The 19650-nt window shown below is 36.1% G+C and overlaps 2 protein-coding genes across 7 annotated transcripts; one reads left to right on the top strand and one right to left on the bottom strand.

Moving 5' to 3' along the window:
- Positions 1–219: 219 nt before the first annotated feature.
- Positions 220–10782, bottom strand: LOC105059352 (exosome complex component RRP45A). 6 transcript variants are annotated; one of them, XM_073249993.1, is made up of 11 exons: positions 10586–10782; positions 9878–10052; positions 9252–9457; positions 8991–9086; positions 8782–8896; positions 8384–8464; positions 8071–8259; positions 4686–4933; positions 4499–4554; positions 1930–2178; positions 220–643 (listed from the first exon to the last, which is right to left on the bottom strand). In XM_073249993.1, exons 2-10 carry the CDS (start codon positions 10016–10018, stop codon positions 1967–1969), a joined length of 1344 nt encoding a protein of 447 aa, XP_073106094.1. In that variant the 5' UTR covers positions 10019–10052; positions 10586–10782; the 3' UTR covers positions 220–643; positions 1930–1966. The 6 variants fall into 6 exon arrangements, 5 of the variants coding, with proteins under 5 accessions (XP_073106094.1, XP_073106095.1, XP_073106097.1 ...); XM_073249994.1 differs by lacking the exon at positions 10586–10782 and adding an exon at positions 10154–10313; XM_073249995.1 differs by lacking the exon at positions 220–643 and adding an exon at positions 663–880.
- A 7205-nt stretch (positions 10783–17987) lies between these two features.
- On the top strand, positions 17988–18503 carry LOC105059384 (putative invertase inhibitor). The gene has a single exon (XM_010942663.1). The coding sequence runs from the start codon at positions 17988–17990 to the stop codon at positions 18501–18503; it is 516 nt and encodes a 171-aa protein (XP_010940965.1).
- The last annotated feature ends 1147 nt before the right edge of the window (positions 18504–19650 follow it).

The raw sequence follows: 19650 nt of genomic DNA, 5'->3' as shown, positions 1-19650 counted from the left end.
GCAAATATCCTCTCTCTCTCTCTCTCTTATAAATCAGAATGCTTAAAATTAAAGTGCCTGTTGTGGCGAATAAGAGGGGTACATGTTAATTTTCATGGCAACTGTTTCTTTGACACTCTTTGGGGAATGCAAATCACACAATTCTGGCCCAAGCATGTTCAGAATCTTCTATAGATCCAACAATGACCGTGCCCTAAAATAGACACATTAGTAGCCCAGTTTCATCCAAAGTTACCAAGTAAATCTAGCACTCAAGCAAACTAATTTTTGATTTCCAATTACATAGTTCCTTTTAAAGAAAAATTAGAACTGTCACGGTGCCAAAAAATTTTCTGAAGACAGCAAGCAAGGATAGTTCTGAGAGTCATTTCAACATTGGCTCCACTCCTACAAATGAGTCCACAACCACGGTGCTGATAATTCATCAGAGACGATTGGGTGATTTGGTCACCAAGCAGCCTAAGCTCAGGTTCCAAACCCTTGAAAATGTGTCTGCAAGCAAAGGATGAAAACCTCTACCAAGAGGGGCTCAAGTCCATAAGTTTGGAATCCAGGCACTTTCAACGATGATATGCTCCAAGATGTTGACTTGCATCATCCCACAATGCCGGGTAAGCAGCAATGTCTCGCAGCAATATAAAGCCTGTTAAATTATTATCCAGGAAAGAAATAATGATTTTGAATCATATCGTCACAGAAGAAACTAAATATATAGAGCTCATACACTGAAAGTTGAAGCATGAATCTAGATCTACATAAACTCGAGTACAGGATCTAAAGATAAAAGAGGGTGAATTAGAAAACATTTGGGACTCATCTGGTTCATAGAAAGAATTTTTCTTCCCTCGAATATTATTCCTAAGAAGCTAATTCACAGTGCCTGAAAAAGTAATTTTGGCATGTTAGTTGATTACAGAAAAATGACTTATTCCAAAATAGCTTATATTTAGTTAAATATTTATTTTTCTGAGAAAAATAAATAAAATATTTATTATATCTTTAATATAAAAAAAAAAATCTTATCCTATTATGCACATTACCATTGTTTGCAAATAAAAAAATATGATGATTACGAATATTTTTGGCGGTGGAGGAGGATTTGAGATATTGTAATGGAGAGAATGTTCATTTCAGCTCAGACATTTTGACGACTTAGGAAGATATTTTGAGAAAAAAAGAGCCTCCCATTTCCGTCTATGAGAATTCCAAAAATCGATATGCTACATGGATTTTTCTTTCCCATGAAACATAGAAATTGTATTCCCATAAGACATCTTTTTCCAATCTATCTCTTTTAAAAACTCTAACCAAACAACAGAGATTTTTTCCACTTCCCGTTGACCACACTTTCCCCTCTCCACTTCCCATGAACCAAATGAGTGCTTAAACCGCCTTCAATATGTACCAAACAACAAATTTTCCAGTATGCAGAAACATCTTAGAAAGGAGACTTAAGCTCACATCAACATGAGGACAATGGAATGAATTCCAACTAAAAAAAGGTATGACAGTACCATCAAGTGATATGCTCTCCAACTAACAAAGCCTAAAACAAAATTCATCTGATCATGAAAATACCACATACTGGACCAATGTATACTAGAAGAAGAATATAAGCTGATCAAAGTAAGGTTTTGGGGTTCTAGAAAGTTCAGCATAAATGCTTCCTCCAAAAGTCCAATCTTAAAAGTTGCAATTAATAGGTTATTCAATCACAAACAAAAACTCAATGTTTCTGACTGTATCTGAACTTCATCAACTCTCTGAAAAATTTTGGACTTATCCAAAAAGTATGCTAGTAACACCTTTGGAAAGTTTTTGCCACAGGGTATTAAGTTGTTAGTAAAGGCAAGTCAAAGGCTACTCAATTTAAGAAAAAGAAATCAAAAACAGATTCTGAATTACAATGTAAGAAGTAAATCCAACTACCTGATAGTGTGATGCTTAGTGGCAACTATTGATAAGTCTAGCTCATGTCACTAGCCGAGGATGCTTTATTTTTCTTCCTATGTTTGGGCTTCACAGCATCTTTCAGACTCTTGGGAGAGTTAGCTTGCTGGCTCACAACCGAGGCTCCAACAGGACCAGAACTCCCAGTATTTGTTGCCCCGAGATGAGATTCAATTGAATTTTGACTGATTTTTGCTTCCTCTTGTTCCTTAGCCAACTTTAAAGGCCCTGCACTTTCCACAATGTGAACTCTTAGGAACTATTGCAGAACTTCAATAACGATCTGATCATTTAGGATGAAAGTACATCTTTAATAATAGATTAAACAACAAATAAACAAGGAACCCTATTTGTGCTGCCACCCCTCAGCCCCACATCATGAATGAATATGCTTTGTCTGTATTTGTTGAAACAAATGACTGAAGATCCAGCAATAGATGCAAAATTAACTGATTGGCGATCGAAAAACGTCTAAAAGCAAGCTTTTTCCATGAATTATTAGGGGGTGTTTGGTTGGAGAAAGTGGAGATCTAGAATCGGAATTGGAATGGGTGACTCCCATTCCAACCGTTTGGTTGGGAGGAATCCCATTCCGATTCCGATTCCGGGGTGGAATGGAAATGACTCAATCTATATAGAACTCAATCCCTACTCTCCTCTATGGATTCAATTTTCCATTCCGATTCCGATTCCGGTCACGAACCAAACGCTTCGAGGGATTTGGCCATTCCGATTCCAAGCCATTCTGATTTCTATTCCAATTCTGATTTCGATTGTGAACCAAACACCCCCTCAAGGGGGTGTTTGGTTGGGGGGAGTGGAGGTCTGGAATCGGAATCGGAATCGGAATGGATGACTCCCATTCCAACCGTTTGGTTAGGAGTCCCATTCCGATTCCGATTTCAGGGTGGAATGGGAATGGCTCAATCTATATAGAACTCAGGGGGTGTTTGGTTCGTAATCGAAATCGGAATGAGAATGAAAATTAGAATGGCTTGGAATCGGAATCGAAATGGTCAAATCCTTCAAAATGTTTGGTTCGCGATCAGAATCGAAATCAGAATCAAAATTCGAATGAAAATTTGAATCCATAGAGATTGAGTTCTATATAGATTGAGCCATTCCCATTCCACCCCGAAATCGGAATCGGAATGGGACTCCTCCCAACCAAATAGTTGGAATAGGAGTCACCGATTCCGATTCCAGACCCCCACTCCCCCCAACCAAACACCCTCTCCCAAAGCGTTTGGTTCGTGACCGGAATCGGAATCGGAATTGGACTGGAAAATTGAATCCATAGAGGAGAGTAGAGATTGAGTTCTATATAAATTGACCCATTCCCTTTCCATCCTGAAATCAGAATCGGAATGAGACTCCTCCCAATCAAACGGTTGGAATAAGAGTCACCCATTCCGATTCTAGACCCCCATTCCCTCCAACCAAACACCCCCTAATGTGTAGGGAGACCAAAATAGTCAAAAAACTAAAACCAAGACAATATTTGTTTAATTCTTTAAGAACATATTTATCTTTGAATAGGGTTTCCATGCTCTGCAGAGTTGTTTATCGCCAAAAGAATTTTGTAGACCACCCATGTATTCACTCAAACAAAGTAACAAGATATTACACCAAAAAATCTTACTTTATTCCCCTTTCCAAATAATCACCAATATTTTCTGTCTAACAAAAAAAAAGAAAAAAAAATCCCATAGCTTACCATAGTTAAGAATATAAACTCCAATTTTGTTCGATTTCAAAAACCCTCACCATAGCATCAATAATGTTGATTTCGGATACCAAGTAGTTGTCAACCACCAATGCCATCAATCTTTGAGATCCAAGACATAAATATTCAATACAAATTATGAAAATAGAACAGCACAATACAAATTTTAGTCATGTGAAATAGAAAGAAATTGAGGAGTCCTCAAAAGAGCTTTTCTATTGCTCAAAATAAAACAAACTTACTTCAGTGATAAATGTCAAAACTTGTTTATATTATTTTGGAATGATCCTTGGATTATTTTACTTTGATGAAATTGCCCATTGTACGAACTAAATTGACTAAATCCCTAATGTCTGCATCCTGTAATATATGCAAAAAGACAAACTCTAGAAGGGTTCTCTGCAAGGCTAGTTGGTAGTGTCTTCCAATCTAAGACCCACTAAAAACTTCAATTAGGCAGAACTGCTTAATTTGATAATAAAGCAAAACTAATAACATTTATAAATCAATTCTGCGATCCTACTCAGATAACCAAAAATCTAAGGCAAAAGATAGGATTGATTAAATCTGATCTCAAAAATAACCCAGAAGCAAATCAAGTTTTATTCCCATAATGGACACCACATCCAACCTAAGAGTATAAACTAGAACTTCTTTTCCAAATTAAATGCAATATTGTAAGTTCAGAAATCTAAACTAGACATCAGATCTGGTCATTAGTACCTAGTTAGTAGCAAAATGTACTTTAACATCATATCACATATATTGGTTTTTATCAAATGAAAAGGTTAAATGGGTGCCTAAAATAACTGAAGTGATTACCAGGTAAATCTTGAGAACTAATAAAACATGATGAAATACCCTTTGAGTATGGATCCCTGCAGGTATAAAGAAAACAATTATGTCAAGCAAAAATTCACCCAGATAACTAAGGTGCTGTTTAAAATCAATTTTTGTAAAGGTAAAAACCTATGCAACACAAACGAATTGCAGCTATCCAGCAAGTTACCAGCTTGACGGGCCACCAATGAATACGTTATTTTTTCCTCTAGTAGTACTAGTTTCAACTCCAATTCTACTACCATCATTACCACAGCCTCTCTCTGGCTCATCTTTTAAATTCTGCACTTCATGTCTACTTAACTCATCAACTTGGTTCTCCTCCATTATAACATCTGGTACACAGACTTCAAGTGCAACCGATGGCGGATGACGCTTTACTTTTCGCAATGCTCTTTCAGTGTTGTATGCATCTACCTGAACAATTTCAAAGTAATTTATTTAGAAACACAAGAAAATACATTCAGTCTAGACATGAGAATAATAGTTTTGTTTACATTAACTAGTAATCCATTATCATATTGTTATTCTGCAAGGTCTTACTCCAAAGCAGGTTATGATGTTTCCAGTGATTATGTTTTTGGTTTGTCTGAAATATCTGGGGGGGAAAAAAATCCTCCAAAACAACTTCTGCAAAGCTATCAACAATACTCTATTTATAAGAAAAATGAAAATTCCAGTGTACCCTTGTGAATTTTCACCATATAACATTGACCAGGATGTATATTCCTTCATAAGCATGCCAACATATTTTGCAATAACTTAGCCAATGGGGCCACCGTACCCATATTTAAGCTTGCTTATGTAATTTTCCGTTATTTTTTATCATGTACAGATGAAGCTAAAATATCTGACTCACAGATAAAGTGTAATTATCCAATGTTTTGATGGAAATAGGAGACCAAGCACTACAGAAAGGATATAATCTATAGATAGCTCCAGCACCAGGCTACCAACCACAAATGGATTATAATCTGAACCAAATCAAAGGAAACCTGAAATAAACCCAATCCCATTATGTAATTTATACTTGGACCAAATCTAGATCAGGTTGTGCTTGTTATCTGAACTAGAATGACTAGATTATTTAAAAAAGAATAAGCTTTCTGACAAGGTTTTGAATCATGTGGGACAAAGGTGTCCCGATTTCTCCATAGAACAGGACACCCCGCTGTCCTGTCTCATCTTAACAATAGTCCTAATCATGTATCCTAATAGATATCCTACATCTTTCTCCCCTTTTTCTTTCCTTTCTTATTTTCTTTCTTTTCTTTCTTCCTTCTTTCCTTTCCTTTACTCTAGCTTCCTTTCCTTCTTCTTTCTTCTTCTTCTTCTTCCTTCCTTTTTTTTCATTTTTCTTCTTTCCTTTCATTTTTTTCCTTTTCTCTATCCCTCCTTCCTTTCTTTCTTTCCTCTTTCTTCTTTCCCCACGTGGATGGGTTTCGAAGTCCCGAGCCCATCTCGGTCCCATTTTCTCACAAGAATAGGACAGGACGGCCGGAAAGCCCCCCCCTCCCACCAGGATATAAAACCTTACTGTTTGGGGATTGAAAGGTAGAAAATAGGATTATTGAAATAATGAAACCAAAACAAACCAACCAAAGTTAATAAATTTGTGCAACATAACACAATCCATACAATTTCCCGCTGAACAAATATGAGCAAAATATGTGGTCTCCTACTCGACCGTGACCCCATCCTTAACACCTTTGCAACCATAACCTATGTTACATGGACTCAGGCTCATGTATCGTATGCAAGCATATGTCTAAGCATCAGATCCTTTCAATATCTAAGAATTTTTCCCTGAAGAGTCGTTTCCAAGCATGATAGCAATATCTGTGTTCAAATGAAGAGTGTAGGTACTTTAGACTCAATTGAAGGGTCCAAGTGATGTAGACCATAACTAGCATGTAAACTTAGTTTACATTCAGTACTTAAAGAAGAACAACTGACAAGGCCTCAATTTTCAAAGATGATGCTGAAAATGTGACCAACAACATATATTAGCATCAAAGATAAAGCTAAGGAAATTACAATGATTTCTTCAAGTTGCCTTTCGGCCATCAAATTTGATGAACCCCCATCTTCATACATAAATCAGCTACAGTTCTATTCTGCATACCACAATTACCTTTCACCGATTATAGGTTGTTATGCTCCACAATCATGCGCAAACTTGAATCATTATTCACATGGCATAACCACACAAATGCATGCTTAATCATACAAGCTTAAACAGGTCATTAGATGTTAGGGCCTTTTGGATGTATTTCAGAAATTTCAAAGGGTAGAACGTTTTGACGTCATTTAGAAAGTCATAGTTCACTCACAATCACTTAAAGAAAATGGTAATAGTCATCTTTCTCTCTCTTTCCATTTATCCATAAGAAGAGAGAAAAGAAAAACGAACAACTAGTTTGATGTACCAACAGCCCCACGTCTGCCAAATTATCTTCAAACAAAATGTTTTTAACATCATGCTATGTCTCTTTAGTCCATTTCTGAATTATTTTGTGCGATCTTGCAGGATGTTTACATATTTATCAGTAATTTAGCTCTTCAGATCAGCAGTTCATTAACCTTGCTCAAAAGATCTTCCCGATCAGGATTATAAATCGAACCCATTCATCTTTTTCCTGCAGCATGTTATTGATGCTCCATTGGGTCTCAACTTCCTAGCCATGCATTAGAAACAAATAGATGGGGAGTTTCCTTAACAAATGAGTCATATGTTCATTCAATTTACATGCACATCTTTTGGCAATCATCGCATTCATCTGATTGTGTCACCTGATTGAGGTCACTAAATGGACTGTGGAATGAACATTATCAATGCCATTCAAAAATTTAACAATGGCAAAGAGGGGTATGTTTATCGGGCCAACAAAAAGAAACCATTTTAAGCAGTAATATTGGAAGCTTGCTTGTTCTAACCATACCAGGTAAGCCAACAAGAGTTATCTATAGCCATGACATCCAGATATTGTAATGCTCACACGCATTCTAAATAAGATCTTTTAAGCAAATTTATTTTCATAATATTCAAAAGCAAAGCAATAAGAGAATAAATATTTTTTATATTATCTTACATATGTTCTAATTTACTTTTTCACAAGCCAGATTTGTAACTTACTCTCAAACATTTAGGCTTAACTCTAAATACAAGTTACACAAAGATGGACTGATAGAGAGTGTTTATGAGTGTTATTGATTATTTGTTTGAATAAGAAATCAGAGTAATAATATGCAAACATGTGAAAAAAAATCAATCCCTTAAGTTATTTTCATTGAGAATTCACTTTGAAGAGTTAAAGGAAGAAGTCTAACCATTCATGATTGGCCAAAAGTCAGGAAACTAATAGCTCTGGCCCTGCGTATCCTTTACTACTACTCTTTTTCCCCTTTGTTGGACATATCATATATGGCTAAACACTTATACTTCTACTTTACAGATATGGAAAGAACTCATCCAATTGAGTATGATACACACACATATAGAGAAATAGATTGGTAGATGAGTTGGCACTGCAAACTTGATGCCACAGACTCACTGCATTCTTAATTTTGCTTGTGATGTCAGCAGCTTTAACAGAGGCTATCCGCAAACACTGCATGATTACACTTGACATGATACCCTCTCCTCCAGCCTTTTGAACAGCACAAACATCCCCATTTGAGTTCAATGTAGCAGTCATCCTTCCTCCCATAACAGCCTCTTCCTTGTAAGTTGGATCTATCACCTACAAAACATTGCATTTCAGTTCAACCAGCAGGGAAAACAAAAACAGAAGAAACTGAATTAACCATGCAGGCAAATAACTTAGTGTTGATGGATGAAAAACATTAAAGACAATGTCAACATACCATGATGTTTCCTTCGCCAAAGATTGCAAAAGTTACTGCCACAGGAAGATGATGGACTATTAAAGGGAGTGGTTCCCTAACCTGTACATAACAGGAGAAGAAGATGATGGACTATTAAAGGGAGTGGTTCCCTAACCTGTACATAACAGGAGAAGAAGTTGGGGAAAGGACAAAAATTACCAAAATACTAAAACTAGTATATGATTTGAAGATCCAACATTGAACAACATCAGTGCATGGTAAAAAATAATATGCATGGATGTATGAAGAGCCTTTGGTTGATAATATACCAGTATTGACCAATATTACATAGTGATAAAAGAGCAGGTTATAAACTCATCTCATTTAATGCATTTACCAACAGTTAGTTGGAAAAACCAATGGAAGTGACAACCAACCTCAGGATCATGAACAATAACTTCCTGACCATTTTCTCCTCCTAGTGTACATTCAGGCCTTCGAAATGTCAAGAGAGCAGCCAAAGCAGCGATATTAGCAGCATCAATGAGATTGCTGAATCATGCCAAAAAAAACATTAAGCATTGTCCGGCATATATCAGTTTTAAAAAGAAAATAATTGACCTTTCACTAAAATACTCCGGCATACCCTCCATTGTCAAGAATGTGAAGGTCCACACGGATGGCCCATACAGATTTCCCTGCAACAACACATAAGGATTCCATATCCACAGCTCTGCTCTCCCTGTGATGAGATTTAATTTTTTCTTTTAGATGTGCCTTTGCTGATCCTAAGCAGCATGGTAAATGGCATCAACAATTTTCATGCCTTGGTAGCATGCCTATTAGTTCAAAGAATTTCAATATATGGAAATTCTTGATGGTAACGAAAAATGAATAAAAAACCCACCTAAGACCACGGTCTATAACACGCCCTAGTTCTATTGCAGACTCCCCTGGGCGCCCTGCCTCAAATGAAGGATCGGCCATGGGCGAAAATTCGGTAAATATGGCAAGTGTTCCTTCATTTGGCCTATCTCGATAAGGTTGCACCAGTTGAGAAGTCACATAGCCCATGACATGTGTCTCACCAAGCTGCACCTCTGATGAACCATCCTCTCTGCAGATAGAGCAAAGTCACAACAACCATAGCGTTCCCCATTTCTCAAATAATTACTTTGCTTTCCACATATTATTCAAGAATATCAATAAGAGTATCCAAAACTAAATCAGTCTTCTTCCCCACTCAAGATGCATTCAGACATATCAAAATCAATCAAGACCGACTATGCTCTGGTGAAGATAATACGGATCTAGACTCACTCGCAAAAATTGCTTGAAAAGCACTCAATAAATTACTGAACTGCTACCCCTAGCAATGTGAAATTCCAACAACACCACCACCAACAACAACAATAAAAACAACAACAACAAAAACAATAGTAATTACAATAACAATAATATAACGATAAAGAGAAGTAGATGCACAAAATGCCCGAGAAATAAATATCAAACAAAAAGTGGGGGGAATAATACGTGCCTCCCGAACTTGATGGTGAGTTTACGGTAATCAAAAGGCCGGCGGCCGTCAATTCTGAGGTCGGAAAGAAGAGCGGTCTCTATGAACTTCTTCTCATTGACAGTCATCCGCCCAATATTCGCTAATCGCTGCTCCATTTCCTTCGCAGCCTCAACTTGAAACCGTTAATCCCTTAACGAGGTAGAAAGAAAGAGAAGTTGATAGTTTCAGCGTGTAATAGGTGAGCAAAAAGGAGTAAGGTTTGGAGAGGAAAACCCTAATCTATGCACTACATTAAAGGAGACTCCCAGGCCGCCAAACGTCAAATATATGTCGCGCCACCTGTCGGTAATCCTCCCCTCAAAAAAAACCGAGCGAATCCCCATCTTCCCTTTGGTTTTTTTTGCGTTGCGTCTACCGCAGCGAGGGGACGCGCCTCCCATTCTTCCGTAGCTTCCCCATCCCACTCCTCGATCAAAATCCCCTAAATCATACAAAATATCATGCTTCTACAAAGATTAAGCTCTCAAAACCTCAAGGGACCAACTCACACCGCCACAACTCGCACAAAATCCCAAAAAAAAACCCCAACCGGAACCTATGAAACCCCTCCGATCTCCCTCAGGTGCTCTCCTTCCCCAATCTCCGAAAAACAGAATGAAATGAAAAGAAAAAGAAGTAAAAAGAAAAAAAAAATGATCAGTCTATGTGGGAAAAGGTCTTACCTCCCAATGTTTTCCGTCTTTACTATGTTTTCGTGGATTTTTCCCACGTTTTCCCCCAATTTTCCTCTGTTTTTTTTCCCGCCTCAAAAGTGGGTGGGAAGCTTGGAGCGGCCGAAAAGGGAAGCTTAGACGAGGGCTGGGGTTTTGCGTTTGGTATCTCCCTTGCCTTTTCTGTTCTCGGGATGCTCAATCGGGTGGGAGGACTTAAGCGGCCGAATATTACCTAAAGATTTAGGGGTCGAATCCTGTCGTCTCTTTTGATTCGCGAGAATAATTTTAAATTTTAAATTAATTTTTAATTTTATAAAATACTATTTAATAAATTTTAATAAAATTTAAAATAAACCGAATATCTGAAAAAAAAATCGTCCGACCGTCCCACTGTAGCATCAGATATAACATTCACCTGTCACAATTTTAGGTCTATATGTTATATTTTAATATAATTATTTTAAATAAATTATAAAAATTTATATACAAATGTATAAAATATTTTGATTTATTATATATAAATAAAAAATATTAAAAAATTAAGAAATAAAATAGATTATATTAATTAGATGACCCTAATTCATTAAAAAAAAATTTAATTTTTAAGGTTAAATTTAAGATTCTATATTGAAACATATAGAAATATTTAAATTTAATATATTTGATATAAAAAATTATCATGAATAAAATTGATCATTTTGATTTTATGAAATTAATATCTATATACACACATATACATATTTAGTTTAAAAATTAATAATTAAAAAAATAAATTTAAAATTATAAATTATATTTGCTAATTGATTTGAAGATTTAATAATAAATAATTTATTTATGTGCTTGATTTTATCTCAAGTTATAAAAAAACTTCTAGAGACTTGATCTCCAACTCATTCGAGAGTTTGTGAGATTCTCCCCAACGAATATACTTAAATTAGAGATTAAAAAATCAAGGCATTGCTCCATGACATCGAGGAGCACATCCAGTTTGGTTCTCTTATAGTTGCAGATTGATTCAACAGGATGTTTTGAGAGATCCTACATGGATTCGATGGCTTTGATTTTGGATGGTTTCATCTTCACGTAAGCTTTCTTGTCCCATAAAGTTCTTATATCATGCGCTTATATAGGTCGGCCTGAGGTTTTCCCCAATACCCAAGTGGATTTCCAACAACTCATCTACTGTAGCCTGCCGTCTATTCTCAACTTCTTCAAGAGCTTCTTCCAAGTGGGCATGTCAACTAGAAGGACCATTAGAAAGGCATGGGACAACCTTCTCTCTCAAGCCCTATCTCTCATCAGACTCGCTTTATAGTCTTGTTTAGGCAGCTCAGAGCTATAGGGAGCTGGGAAGGCATGCTTAAACTTGACAACTAGTGAGAGCAAGGAAGCAGCCATGAAGTTCATGTAATTACCCCCTCTCTCGCAACAAAGAGAGGAACTGGTTTTCAAAGAAGTCATGTGCCATCGAGCTGCAATGCTTTTGAGAGAAGCAGTTATGGCAAAGAAGTCATTGTTTTATTTAGTGATACTGAGTTTAGGACACCATCAGTATCACTAAATAGAACAATGCTTTTCTCAAAACTATCCCTCCTAGCTCATGCTATTGCTCATCTTTTTGGGTCATACTACGCCTCAGAATCTGTTCAACTGCATGCTTTGGCATATATAATGGGTTTGTTATTTCATTGATTAATGAATAATAAACCAGTATTGCTGTGATCATTATATTATGCTTTGTTCTTTGAAATATAGTTTGGCACTTGAATCTCAAAAATTTTAACTCAAAAAAGTTTGCTTAGCATTGCTATCATAAATGCTTTTCCCTTTATGGCCGTGCTTTCAATTAATTTACGCCTAATAAAAATGTGATCATGTTATTCAGACAAAATCCTTGTTATAGTTAGTTTAGATTTATTGGTTATCAAAGACAATCATTGCCTAGAATTTGAATATACATATATGCATATAATTAGATTGGCATATATGAAATTTCTGTCATTTAATATATTGTATATGTATGTATATTTGTAGGCATGCATGCATGTAGTTGTGTATATTCATGTGTATGTATGTAAATTATTGTGATAATTTTCATCGGAATAACGATCTTGGCTTGGTCATATGAAAACCCAACCTTATAAGTTGATCAACTTCTATAATCTAGACAACTACTTCATTACGATTTGGTCAATTTTTTAGTGAGTTGAGCTACTCAAGTCAGTCAAATTTAGTGTGCTCAATAATTATATGATTGTTACATCCCAGTGACTAAACATTCTAAAGAATCAGATCATGTGCAAAAATCCTTACCATTCAAGAACCAACTTCGATGTGATATGAAGTCTATCCCATGCTCCATTTTGCTTTTCAGGGGTGGGGTGTTAAAGAAAGAATTATCTATTAGAGTAAAAAAAAGAAGTAGAAAGAAAAAATTAAAGTCATCTATCCCATGCTAAAAAGACTGTTCTTAAAATAATTTTCTTTCATAAAAAAGAATATGTGAATACCTATGCAGGAGTTTAGTTTTACATTGGCTATGTATAAGATAGATCTTGGGTACTTATATAGGATCTAAAAATCTAAATAGCATCTTTTAGCTAGTTTTTTTAGATGAGATCTTGGATTGTTTCAACCAAAATTAGGGCAGACCCAAACCTATTATTCTTATGGATTAGGAGATGTTGCAATACAAGATTGATAAGAAAAATATTCCTCCCAGACCTCGATCTCTTTGAGGAGGAACTAGATCATAGCAACCGACCTATTCACCTCGGCTATAGATGATCTAAAGTAACAATCGTAACTACCCACGTACTCAATAACAGTTATATCCAAGATCGTTATCTAATCATTATGACATAGATAAGGCACCCGAGACCACCAAACAATAGCTCATCCCAGTCACATGTTAACTACGGGATGCGATCACTGTACACGAACACCATGGAGGTGGCCACTATTTGTCGTGAAAATGGCCACCAATCTCCCATATAAATAGAGGGAGGCAGGGGGCTCTCAAGTAAGTCTCAAGCCCCTTTCATTCTCTCATTCCCACTAGTTTGCTCTTTAACTATTCTCTAGTCTCTAGTCTCTACTTGACTTGAGCATCAGAGGTTTTTCATCGGAAAATCTCCAACAAGGGACTTCTTTTGCAGATCTAATCTTCTATGAAGGAGCCCCACCTACTCCACCGACCTTAATTCACCTTGGCCTAACCAACCTCAGTCTCTCCTCTGAGATCAGCAACAACAGATGGGCACTAGAGGAAGGGCATCATTGGCCCATTTCGAAAGATGGAAGGCAACATAAGATCACGCTGGGGGGCATCCAATGCTTCATGTCACTCCAATAGTTTCTTATCTGGATCAATCAAAGCACAACCTCTGCCAACTCAACCTATATTAGTAGTCACTCCTGAGTAGTTCAATCTATGCATCTAGTAGGTGCAAACTTTGGCTCTAGTGATTCAAGTGATGTAATAGCTTGCGGCACCTGCGGCATCTCAACACCTGTAGGACGATCAATGTCCAACTTCAATACTGCCACCATAGAGTCATCATTCCCATCCCCATATTTTAGGGTAGGCTCTGTTAAGTTAGCATAGCCAGTCAAAGAGCCACGAGCATGGCCAAAGATGGCATTCGTTGACCCCATTACTTAGCCCGAGATGCTAACCTCGACAAGAAATTTTAGGAGATGCTTTAGCAAATTAAGGCTTTGAAGGGACATACTCAAACTCAGCTCAGTAAGTTCGATTTTAACACAGACCTATAGTTTACCCAAAAGATTATTGGCAAGCCTGAGAAAAAGCATTCGAATGCAATTTTCCAAACTCGCCCTAAATGGCGAACTTCATGAGTGCAATTTCCTCTTCTCTCTTGAGAAGAGGTATCCGAAAGACTTCATTGAGATGCTAGTTAAAACGAAAAATCTCAAAGAAGTGATGGCCTCCCATGGAGAGCTAGGAGACTCACCCGAAAGCAAGCTTGAGAAAAAAAAAGAAGCAAAGATTTGAAGGATAAGTGGAGGCACGGTAGTAGCCAAAGTTATAGGACTTCACATCGATCTAAAACTCTACCTTAATGATTCTGACCTCAGGATCCACATCAGAGGTTCTAACATACACTTTTCTCAATACACCTCAGGCCAAGATTTTAATGAAAATTGATGGCCAAGGTCATCTATAGTAGATGAGGAGAATACAAGCACCGCCCCACAAGCTAAATTTGAGGAAGTATTATCAATTCTACCATGACCACAACCATAATATGAGGAGTGCATTCAAGTCAAAGATGAAATTAAAGCGCTCATCTAATGTGGACAATTTGGGTGGTATGTCAATAAATGATGAGAATGGAAGAAAAATTGGATTGAACATCAACCACCCGAAGAGAATCACAAAAACCAACTCACAGCTGATGTCATCAACACTATCTTTGGGGAAAAATACAACTGCTCATTCTGATCTCCTAACCAAGAAGATGAAAAAGCAGTCATGAAAAAGAAGAGGACTGGGACATTATCACCTAATTTAATATAGATCTACAACAAGTCTAGTCCTCACATGATGATGCAGTTGTTGTATCATTAACTATTGCAAATTATGATGTACTGTGCATTCTAGTAGATAATAGAAGCTCTACTGATATGTTATTTTACGATGCCTCTTCTAGGATGGGATTGACTTTTACTTTGTTAAGAATATTCCGCTCACCCCTTGTCGGCTTTTCTGAAGATATATTCCCCATTGAAGGAGTCATAGTCCTACAAGTCATGATAGGATGGGAGCCCTAATAATTGATTGTATTGTTGAATTTTTTGACAATGAAAGTTCCATCAGCCTACAATGCAATCTTGGATTAGCCCAAGTTGAATGCACTCCAAGCTATGGTGTCAATCTACCATCAATTGATGAGCTTCCTAATAAGGAATGGATTTGAAGAAGTTTGAAGAGATCAAGCCTTGGCTCTTCAATATTATATGATGACTCTCTGAGAAAAAAGTGCTTGAAAACTCTTTTCATTGAAGGGTTAGATGTGAGGGATGAGCTAAAGGAGCACTGAGGTGAACCAACTAAAGAGCTCTTTATACCAAAAAAAAAAAACTAAAAAACCAAAGAGCTCATCTTGGTTTTGCTCAAAGAAGGCCATGCCTACAAGACTATTTAGATTAGCTCGTAACTGGATGAAGTGACGTGACAGCAACTTATCTCCTTCCAACTAGAAAATATAGACATCTTTGCTTGGTCAGCATCAAACATGCCAGACATAGACTCTGAGGTTATGATACATCAGTTTAATATGGATTTGAGGTATTGGGTAGTTAAACAGAAGAAAAGAAGCTTCATCCTAAAGCCAAAAGGTAATTGAAAATGAGCTGGATAAGCTCATTAAGGATGGCTTCATTTGAGAAGTTAGCTATTCGGACTAGCTAGCATATATGGTCCTCATCAAGAAGACAAATAGAAAGTGACGCATCCGCATGAACTACACCAGCCTTAATAAGACATGACCAAATTAAAGGATAGCTTTCTTTTGTCTTAGATCAATCAAATGATAGATGCGACTTCGGGTCACCATCTCCTCACCTTTATAGGCACTTTCTTGGGTTACAATCAAATCTAGGGGAATGAATCCTTTGTGGTACTTAAAAAGTACCGCAGGATGTTGTGTATGCTTTGGAGATGTCCATCAAAAGATGGGTGATTGTGCGCACTTACATGCATATATTAAAATACTAAGAAAATAAGAATTGATAAATTCTAAGGATATTTGAATAGTTTAGATAAATATCACATAGCCATTCATCTTTTGATGGACGTCTCAAAATATGCACCGCACCTTGCAGTACTTTTTGAGTACTGCAGAGGATCTCGTTCTTAGATCCAAATGGCATCCGAGAATGAGGAGAAAATAGCTTTAGGTCACCAACCTTTTCTACATTCGGTTTTGATTTTCTGGATGGGTGCAATCATCTAATTGATAAGAAAACTAGTACAGGGGCTTTTGCACTATAGCTCTTAAATCAACGTATAATCTAAATTATTTATTTAGTCTTAAATTAAGTTAGATAAAAAAATTATATTTATGGATAATTCAGATATTAGAACTCTGAAAATAGGAAGCTAGCAATAATTTATATCTTGGGTTGATAGTTGATCAAAGGTGAGTTGGATTGATATTGACTGACTGGATATGCTATATGTGAATTGGTAAATACTATATCCAAATCTGTCACTGTAGATGTAAGAATCTTTGTACACATTCAGCTATATGTATAATTTCTACTTGTTTATGTATCATATGTCAATGGTTTCGTTGGTTTTGTGTGGGATGATTTCATTCATTATGTAATTGCTGATATAAATATATAAATATATAAATATATAAATATATATTCTTTATTGTGTACATGTGTGTTAGATATCCGTATCTTTGGTTACATAGAACATGATAGCAATTGCTTTGAATTTTGCAAAGAATATAGTATAAAATTATATCTTATTTTGTTAAAATAAAATTATAGAATATGTTTTAAGACTGACCATGCTATTATGGGTTGCCTCATCGTAGACAAAAAATATGACATTATGGATAATTTGCTACAAAGCATAGTATATATAATACTATCAATAGCTTAAGTATATGATTTATGCTGCATTTTAATTTTTTTTCTTCTTCATTGTACAAGCACATTTTTGTAGACAATTTTATTTGTTTATGAATGGGAATATCCATTGAAATGAACTATCAGCTGATTTAACTAACATAGCTTCACAAGCAATTACTAAATATATTGCAAATATTCTTGATGCAATGTTTATTGTTATAATTATGGAATGTTTATTGTTATAATTATGAAAAACAAAATCTTCTATATCTATCTAAAAAGAAATTCATTGAATATACCACTATCTAATGCCACCGAATCTACTTCACCAACCACAAATGCTAATCTTGTAGAGATTTATTCCCATTCTAAAAGTAAAGAAATCATGACGTACATACATATCCTTACAATGAAGGAAACAAAAAATGCAAACCAAGAAACATATCATAGCATATATTTCCTTGCGATACAGAAAATTAATAATATGCCAAAAATAGATCAAATCGAGTAATGGCATACAAGAAACGGATCATGACATACATATTTGGAGGAAACAAATAACAATGTGTAAGGAAACAAATAATAATGTATGAGGAAACAGACCCTTATGATATTGTACAGTTGACCAATATCTATAATTATAGTATATCTTTATAATATCCCTATAATTGTGCCTATAATTATGTTACGTACTCGTTTTCAATATTAGTGTGAAAAATCCTGAAACCTTTATTGGTAGCGAGCCTTTCTATATATCTCACCTGCTTTCACGTATAACATCAAAATTGCTATGGTAAAAATGAGGCCCTCTGTATCTCTCTATCTTCTTGCTCTTATCTTCCTCTTCCAAATCTCCACCCTTTCTGCCAGTAGTACTCTCAAAAAAGTATGTAATTTTCTTGGGGGCGATTATGTTACCCCTAAGTACTGCATCAACACTCTTAAGACCGATCCTCGTAGTCGCTCCGCTGATGCCCAAGGGCTAGGGGTTATTGCAGTCCAGCTCACCACTACCAAAGCCACAGTCATCAAGTCCAAACTTGAGGAGCTCTTAAAGAATGCTTCCAGTCCACATGCTGATAAAGCCTTGGAGGCCTGCCACCAACTCTACTCGGACTTGATCCCTTCTCTAAAATGGGCAGCCAATTCTATGGCATCAAAGCTCAATCGTGGTGCCAAAGCTGTGCTCAATGTCGCCATATCGGTGCCAGCGAGCTGCGACGAGCTAGGGGTGCAATCAATCAGTAAAGATGGCAATGCTTTCTCAAACTTGACCAACCTTGCTCGTGCCATTGCTCGTTATTTGGTGGCATAGTTCTCCTCATAATTTATTCATCTGTATGCTTTGTATGCAATGGGTTTATCGTTCTGGATAGATTTATTAATATACAATAAACCTAGGTTGCTATAATCATTACATTGTGCTTTGTCCTTTGAAATAGAGTCTGGCACCTGAAACTTCGAAACTTTCAACTCAAAAAAGTTTTGCTTAGCAATGCTATCGTAAGTGCTTTTCTCACCGTACAGTATGGTGCATCATGGCCATTATCCATCATGCGATGGATGGCTGCATGCAGTCATGCATGACATGCATTGTATAATTTATTGCCGCACGTGACTATCCATCATGCGATGGATGGTGCATGTTGTGCACTACATGTGGTGCATAATAGAGGATCTGCGCTCTTTTCGACTATACTTTCAATCAACTTACACCTAAAACCCCTTTGGTTTAAAGAAAGTAGAGGGGAAAGAGATAATTCTTAAGAAGTGGAGAGGGGTCTAGTGCCGAAAAAGTATTATCCGACCTATCAACCCAACCTGTGTTCGACATGTGACAAATAGGTTTAGGTATAGGCTAAGCGGGTTTGGATTGTAAACAAGTCGACTTGTTTAATCTGTTTAATATTTAGATCAGATTTGGGTTCTAGATATCTAACCTGTTTAATTCATTTAATCCATTTAATATTCAAATTGGGTTAAGTCAGATAATCCATTTAATCTATTTAACTTATTTAAAATCTGTTTAATCTGTTTAAACCTGCTTAACCTATTTTTGATCCATTTAATTTGACCTATTTAGCCTATTTAACTTGTTAAGACCTTTTTAACCTATTTAAAACTTACCTAATGTGTTTTTGATCTATTTAACCTGATTTGTTTAACCTGTTTAATCCGTTTAACTAAATTTGATATGTTTAATAAACAGGTTAAATTGATCGGATCGAGTTATCTTTTTAATAAATAAGTCAGGTTCATATTTAAATTTTTGATTCATTTAATTAACAGGTCGAGTTTGAATTGATGATTTTTCTCTTCTGATGGGAAGATATTTTTCATATTTTATGAAAAATAAAAATCTACAGAAGAGGTGGCTTTTGGAACTTCTATTAATGATACTTTTTCTTTCCAAAAATATTCTTTTAAGATCCATGACTAAAATTTTATAAAATATCAATACA

This window comes from Elaeis guineensis, chromosome 16 (assembly GCF_000442705.2).
Source record: "Elaeis guineensis isolate ETL-2024a chromosome 16, EG11, whole genome shotgun sequence".
In the NCBI taxonomy this organism is placed as follows: Eukaryota; Viridiplantae; Streptophyta; class Magnoliopsida; order Arecales; family Arecaceae; genus Elaeis; species Elaeis guineensis.
This window is presented reverse-complemented; position numbering and strand designations above follow the sequence as displayed.